General features: G+C 36.1%; 1 protein-coding gene across 1 annotated transcript in view; it reads right to left on the bottom strand.

The window, feature by feature from the left end:
* Positions 1-452: 452 nt before the first annotated feature.
* Orc5 (origin recognition complex, subunit 5) overlaps positions 453-7,674 on the bottom strand; it is a 57,514-nt gene continuing 50,292 nt past the window's right edge. The window contains exon 14 of the mRNA XM_013034757.1: positions 453-991. Coding sequence (XP_012890211.1) covers positions 946-991 — 46 coding nt within the window. The 3' untranslated portion in view covers positions 453-945. The remainder of the gene's footprint in view (positions 992-7,674) is intronic.

Below are 7,674 nucleotides of genomic sequence, written 5' to 3'. Positions count from 1 at the left end.
CTTCACAAAAGAAATGAAGGAATCAAATGCTACTGAAAATTAAACAAGATTCTAAGCACCTTAAATCTGCTCAATTTCAAGCATTCAAATACTAACAGAAAACTTCTTTAAAACGATGAAAAGAAAGTGAAACCAAGATAAACAACATACAACAAGAAAGAATTTTATTACTGACTCACTAAGATCAATGATTTTAAAAAATGAAAAGAAGGGAGGGAAGAACAGGGAGAGGGAGAAAAGGGAAGGGCAGGGGAGAAAAATAAGAAAGAAAAAGAAAAGGAAACCAAATGCTGATAAAAAAAAAATAAGCCAGGTTGGGTAGTTAATTACAAGAGAGTGGCCAGACTGACCTTACATAGCATGTGAAATTAACAAGTAGGCTTAGAAATGGAAAGCTGGTCTACAACTGATCTGCCTTTTGAGAAAATTAGGGTGAAACATACAAGTTTAGGTTAAAAATATTTTATTATATTTTGCAACTATGATCTTTTAAAATAATGGCCTTAGGAAATCTGCTTTGGCAAGCAACCATACAGGCTCCTATGGAGAGGAAGTGAAAAGACTGGGCATATAAACAAGGGCTGCTGGCACGTTCAAAGCGCAGGGGATAGTTCACAGAGCAAAATGTAGTCCTAAGTAAATGGGTTTCAGGCAATTTCAGTGTTAAGATAACATCATTAAGAGTAGAACAGATTGTGCTCAAACCCTGCTGTTTATAATTAACACGTTGCTTCCAAATACTCCAGGGTCCCTGGTAAATAGTCTTCTGCTCACATCTACCCAGACCAATCAGAATATTTTCATCAGATTCCATGCTGGGCCAGCACCTGTTTGGACAAATCCAAGAGAGCCAAAGAACTCCTCTCCCTGGCCAGCTAAGGAGTTGGATGAACACAGCTTGGCTTAGTCATTGTCACAATGTCCATATGGCTTTGAAGCTTGTTTTCACAAGAAATCATACAAGTATTTTATTATGTCAAAGTTCACCGTCCTATAAACAAAAACAGATACTACGTTAGCATCCTCATCTCCACACTGCTCAGTTTTGTATGATTCTGAAAAGCACAAGCGAAATAAGTTCACAACTAAAGCTAAATAATCTTACAATACTATTAAATGTACACTATTTTTTAAAGTTATTAGAGTGCATATAAAATTCTTTTGTTTTGTTTTGCCAGGCATAAAGTTTACTTTTCTTTAAAAAAAAACAAAGGAAAAAAGTTAGAACCGTTCAATATTCTGCATCTCAATTACATTACAGAAGCTCGGATTTCACTTGAAAGCTATTTTCTTTTTGTCTAATAATAGGAATAAAGTAATTAGAGATGCAAAAGTATTGAAATCTTCTATGCTTCTGAACAATGTTGCTCTTCCAAAACACCTGTTTTATCTTTACATAAATGTACAGCTCATCTGTCCTCATTTGCAGTTTCATTCTTTTCAGTGGTTGACCTGCATGTGTATTGTAACTAAATCTGTATGATCCAAGAATACGATAAACAGACGATGTAGATGTATATTTTTGTACTCTGATGGCAGGCAGAGTAAAATAGCTGAGAAAAAGAGACATATAATTATTTTCTTTTCACCAAACTCACTCTTCACTATAAATATTCAGACTTGGAGGTTTATTATTTGAATAAATGGTCAAAATAATTAGATATAATGATCGAGTAATAAGTATAAAATTAAAGCTTTAAGTATTCAATTCTACGAAACTAATCATTCAAGTGAGAACAGCCTTTTAAAGATTCTCTAATTGCATGCTCTTATTTATTAAACCATAACCAATTAATGTTTTTGTCTATCACTCTGTAATATACTTTCTTTAGAAGTTTCTAAGCAAATGACTGACATATCATCAATAGATACTGCTTATGAAAACACATTTCAAAATAGCTCAAGTGAGATGGTATGGCTGTTGTGCTACCTCACAGTAGACCAACAACTACCAACAACCATGTCATCTCTGCAGAATACTAAACCTTTCTAAATGTCATAAAACCACTGCAAAAACAGTCCCAGTAGCATGAACAGTGAATAAAAAGACTAAAGACAGTTACTTAAATTTTAAAAATTTACCTCATGTATAAGTATGGTTACTAAATTACATTATTTTGTTTTTGTTTTATTCAAGTCTTAAATTCTGAAATTTACTGACAACAAGGTACCTATAAAAATAATTTTTAAAAGTAATGATATTAGTGGAAAGGATTTTTTTTTTTTTAGAGAAACAGAAACAATAGGCTACTTTTAATTATTGAGGGAAAAAAGGGCAACTGGAATTTGTATATCTCTCCAGGTACACTTCTTCCTTACAACGACTTTTGGGTCTTAAGGTTGCAAATATCAAATGACGAGATAAAATAGACTGTTCTTTTCTTTTTCTTTCACTTTACCCTAAGTGAAAACAAAAAGTTCAGAAGAAGCTAAAACAACTTAAATTCCAACATTAGAGCAACATTAGCGAATTCCTACATTATAAGGTATGATTCAATTACAGAATAGTATAAAGCCATACAAAATGATCAATACAATGTTGTATCTACACTATTATGGGTGAAAGGTGAACAGTTATAATTATGTTGAATTAGCTATAGAAAAATGTTTGTCTAACAGACTAGTACTAGAAGAGGACATAAACAAATAACAATTCTCAGATTTACTTATAAAAGGACTCATTTATTTTCAATAATCTACTTATACTGTTTTATACACTACACTACAGCACAGTTCATGCAGTAATTTTTAATAACAAAAGTGGACTTTCAACCACTAATCATCACACACACACAAATTCATAAAAGCCTGATTCCACTCCATTTCTCTGTTTTGTCACTGGGAAGTTCTCAAGCAAACTGACTGACAGTAAGATTTTTAGACTCTGTGTCTACTTCCTTCTGTCATTCACCCATATGGATGAGTGGCTTGCTAAATGACCCCCACCCCCGCAACCACAAACACATATGTATTCTTTTAAACAAGTCTGCATTTCAGAATTTGGTAAAATAACCAGGGCAACATCAAAAATTAAATCACATGTTTCAAAAGTTAACTTTTTGAAGGAAAACAACCCACTTTAAATACAAATAAAGTTGTGTACTTTACACCTACTTTCTCTGACTAATGTGTGTACATATGCCAGTACTGGGTCTTGAACTCAGGTCCTCAGGGATTTTTTTGCTTGCAGCTGACATTCTACTACTAGAGCCATGCCTCCAGTCCAGTTTCTTGCTGGTTAATTGGAAATGGAGTCCCACAGACTTTTTTGTGAGCTGACTTTGAATCTCAATCCTCTAGGTCTCAGGCTACTAAGCAGCTAGGAATATAGGTGTGACCCACCAGAAACCTACCACTATAGGTTTCTCTGGCTTCAGATGCACATTAGACTCATATAAATATAATTTTAAGATTTTACAGCAAATACTGTCTCCCAAAGAACTCAAATCAATTGTTATCTAAAGCAAGCAGCTAGAAAGAAGAATATGGTCAGGCATGGTGGTAAATACCTGTAATGCCAGCTACTGAGGAAACAGAGAAGAGGGTAAATGTAGTTTGAGGATAGCCTAGGCAAAAGTTAGCAAGATACATTTCAACAAACAAGCTAGGCATATTGACTCATAACTGTAATCCCAGCTACAAAGGAAAAATAGGTAGGAGGATACAGGTTTGAGTTTGGCTCTGGGCAAAAAACTGAGACCCTATCTAAAATATAAAACAGCTGGGGATGTGGCAAAAGAATTTAGGCTAATACAAGTAAGAATGCTGAAAGGAGTAACATTGGCTAAGATATGTTAAATAGCATCTCCTTTGTACAACTACTTAAAGATAACTAAAAAAAAATAATTTAGAATACAAGTAAATGATATGATATATATTTTAGGGTATAATTTTATTTATATCCTTTTACTTCACTCTGTCAATTCTTTTGCTTTACACTGAACTATTTTATTTTTCTCTCACAAGTTACTATTTTATTTCTTTTTACTTGTGTGGGTTATCTGATTTTAGGTTCTCTTAAAAATCGTTTTTTTCTGACTACTCGCAATCATACTAACCTGTAACTGTAAAATATCTTGTACTGACTTCCCACTGATTATAGAGGAAAAGCAATTATGAACTTAGAACTTTCATTCACATTAAGAACATTTCAAGAACAGCACTGTACAAGGTTTTCAGTTCCTCTGTCTTCTCCAAACTTTATTTCACATTCTGTATTCCCTTTCAGGAACCAGCTTCCCGTTGCCTTTCTGTTCAAACCAACAAAGCTGTTTATATTCTCTATTTCTTCAATAAATTTTCCTTTTCTCCTTCTGGGCCTAACTGAAACTTGGGACGGGAAGATTTAGTGAGTCAACTGTGCTACCCCAGACAAGTTCTGCCAGTTGGGGTTGATGTTATTGTACAAATAATAATAATAACAATAAAAGTCTGTGCTTCTGAGAACCAGAACATTCCACTTACCACCATCGACCCACCTGGTTATCATCTCTTAGTCACTGAAAGTTCAACATTCAGTTCTGTTCTTCCTTTGCATCCTAAGACCTGCACTAGCTTGGCGACACACATTTGTCTTCATCATCTCCAATGATTATGCTCAGAAAATATCCATTTAGACATTCTACCTTCTACTCTCAATATGCTCAATTTGAGCTATCTGGAACATCTTAGGCCAATCAGTTCACAAATCATAATACTGAGTATTTAAAATTGTGCCAGACACGAAATTATTAGCCCCTCTCTGTCCAGTTTACACTCCAAGAGCTCACTTGCTAGCATTCATCGGAACTCATCTGGCAAAACCCCAGTATTATGTGATTTCAATTATAATTCTTTGCTGCCCTAGTATCTAGCATATGGAATGCTGCAGGAAAAGATCACAAGTCTCACAGATTGGTGCCATTGTAAATTCAAGGTCAAGAACTTTAACCCTCCCAGCATTTTCTTCCATTCCCTGTGGTGACTATTTCAAACATCTCATATTTCTCTCACACTGCTACTACTTCTGCCATTTGTCATGATTTTGCCTCCTCCTTCACTGGGAAAATAGGAGCCACCAGATCAGAACTCTTTTGGTACTAAAACTTCAAACTTAGTTTCACTGAAATCTTTTTCTTTCTTGTTATAATGCAATAAATAGGGATGCAATAAAAAAAATGTTAGAATGCATCTCATCCAGGACTCTTTCACTTCATGTTCTAAATTTCATGCTTACATAATAACTCCCATGGTTTAATTTCTTTCTGTTTTATACCATTAACTCTCTTTTGTTGGTTTTCCCTATCAATTTTTAGACATGCTCAAATCTTTAAAATTGGGCTTCTATCCTACCAAGTGTTCCTGCTAACATTACAAATGACTGCTTTATCATTAAAAAAGATGACCCTGCTCAAGTTCTTGGCAGCATTTGACTTCTGACCATTATTCTCTTCCCTTAAGTTTTCTTGTGTATACAACTTTATATATAACTGCCTTGTCCACTTAAGCATATAGTATAAGTATTTATTTGAGCTTTATCCTTTAAAAGATTTTCGGTAACTGCATAGTGTGTTTTTGTTTTGTCAGCTGTGGGGCTTGAACTCTGGGCCTGGGCACAGTCCCTCAGCATTTCAGCTCAAGGCAAGTGTTCTACCACTTGAGCCACAGCACCACTTCCAGTTTTCTGGTGGTTAACTGGAGGTAAGAGTCTCATGGACTTTCCTGCCTGGGCTGGCTTTGAACTGTGATCCTTAGATCTCAGCCTCCTGAGTGGCTAGGATTACAGGCAGCACTGTGTCTTCTCACTTACCCTCTGCCATAAGTGTCAGAAAGCAGGCCTACCCTGCCCATGGCATTTGAGAAGGATCGTGTAAGAAACATTTAAACTGAAATCTGAAGGCTGCATAGCAGTTGACAAGATGATGGAGAGAAGTGGGACAATGCTGAAAGTGCAAAGATGGAAAGCTAGATGGTTAACATGAAAAACTGAACTAGGCAGAATGGAGAAGTGTATACATGGGGAAGAAATGGTGTGTGCTAGTTGTGTTGGGGACAGGAGCAAGAGGCACATTATTTATAGGCCAAAGAGTTATCAGAAATATAAAACACACTTAAATAAGAGCTTGACATTTTTTTTAAAAAAGATCATTCTAGTTTAGTAGAGGCTACTAAAGTGGCAAAAGTACAAATGACAGCAGGTGAATGAATCTACAATATACCGGAGGACAAATGACCTATCTGCATGTGGGAAATAACAAGATGACTCCCAAGCATCAGATCTGTGCAACATAGTAGAGTGCAGAAATGATCAGATGCAAACATGAATATTGGAGGAAAGCTGGATCTTTCCCTTTGTGTTGGTGGATAAAAACAGAGGTGAGTTTGGTTTTGGAAATATATGGTTGTAGCTGGGATACAATCAATATAGGTAAAAATATTATTTACAAGGTCTGGCCTTTGATAATAGGGCAGTTATTAATAAACACATGGTTGAAGTCGTATATGTAGCTAAGAAAAAAGAACCCCAGGATCAAGCCTCAAGGAACAGCTCTATTTAAAGGTCATGTAGAAAGGATAAGCTGGAAAATAAACCTTAGCAAAAATAACCAAAGAATAAAGAAGAAATCAGAATCATGGCACCAGGGGCTCTAAAAGGAAAGACCTCTCAGAGAGTAGTTAAGTGTTAGGTGCTACTGAAAGGACAAATAGCCTTAGATCAACAGATGCTCTGAGCACAGGACAAAGAATTTATCTTAGGTCAGAAGAGGAACACACACACACACACACACACGAGAATATGCAATATGGGTTCCAAGGCTGGCAGTTGAAGGATTGATGATTTCAATGTCCTCTGAAAACTGACTGTAAAGCTTTCAATAGCACTGGTAGAAATATAGTATCTTGTCCAAGGGCTGAAACAGCTCTCATTTGGACAAACATACTCTCTCCTGTAAACTTCTAATGCTCTAAAATTGCTCCAATTATCCATTTTGCACATATCATCACGGGATATACTTCATACAGTTAACATGTCCTCTTTCTCCTATCCCTTCTTCAGGTACCCACTTGTCAATTCTCTTAAAACTCTAAGCATAGCACAGCACACCAGATTTGATGTTCCTATGGCAACATAGAACTATTACATCACCTGAACAAGACACTGTATTTCTATCAGAGTCACCTATGTCAGGATTTTTTTTTTTGGGGGGGGGTCGGTCATGGGCCTGATCTCAGCCTGGGAGCTGTCCCTCAGCTCTTCAGGTCAAGGTTAGCACTCTACCACTTGAGCCACAGCGCTACTTCTGGCTTTTTCTGCTTATGTGGTACTGAGGAATGGAACCCAGAGCCTCATGCATGCAAGGCAAGCACTCTACCACTGAGCCACCTTCCTAGTCCCTATGTCAGGATTTTTTTAAGCCCTACAGTCAGCTAAAACATCAGGACTTAAGCTACATATGCCATGTCTCTTGTTTGAAAAACCATGAACTTTATTTCCTAGCCAATGATCTTATTAAATCCTACCTTGATACGATCAAACTATTACTCTAGTCTGTTAAGAAATGTCAGACCTTAGTTTTTGTCATCTAAAGAATTAGTTCCTGATCCTAATTTTAATCACTGGTAAGTTTATGAAAGGATTCATTCTACAGGAAAGTTCATTCATTCTTGGCACTTAAATGGTTTTTGTTTCAGTGA

The sequence above is a fragment of the Dipodomys ordii genome, unplaced genomic scaffold (genome assembly GCF_000151885.1).
Source record: "Dipodomys ordii isolate 6190 unplaced genomic scaffold, Dord_2.0 Scaffold195, whole genome shotgun sequence".
Classification (NCBI taxonomy): Eukaryota; Metazoa; Chordata; class Mammalia; order Rodentia; family Heteromyidae; genus Dipodomys; species Dipodomys ordii.
This window is presented reverse-complemented; position numbering and strand designations above follow the sequence as displayed.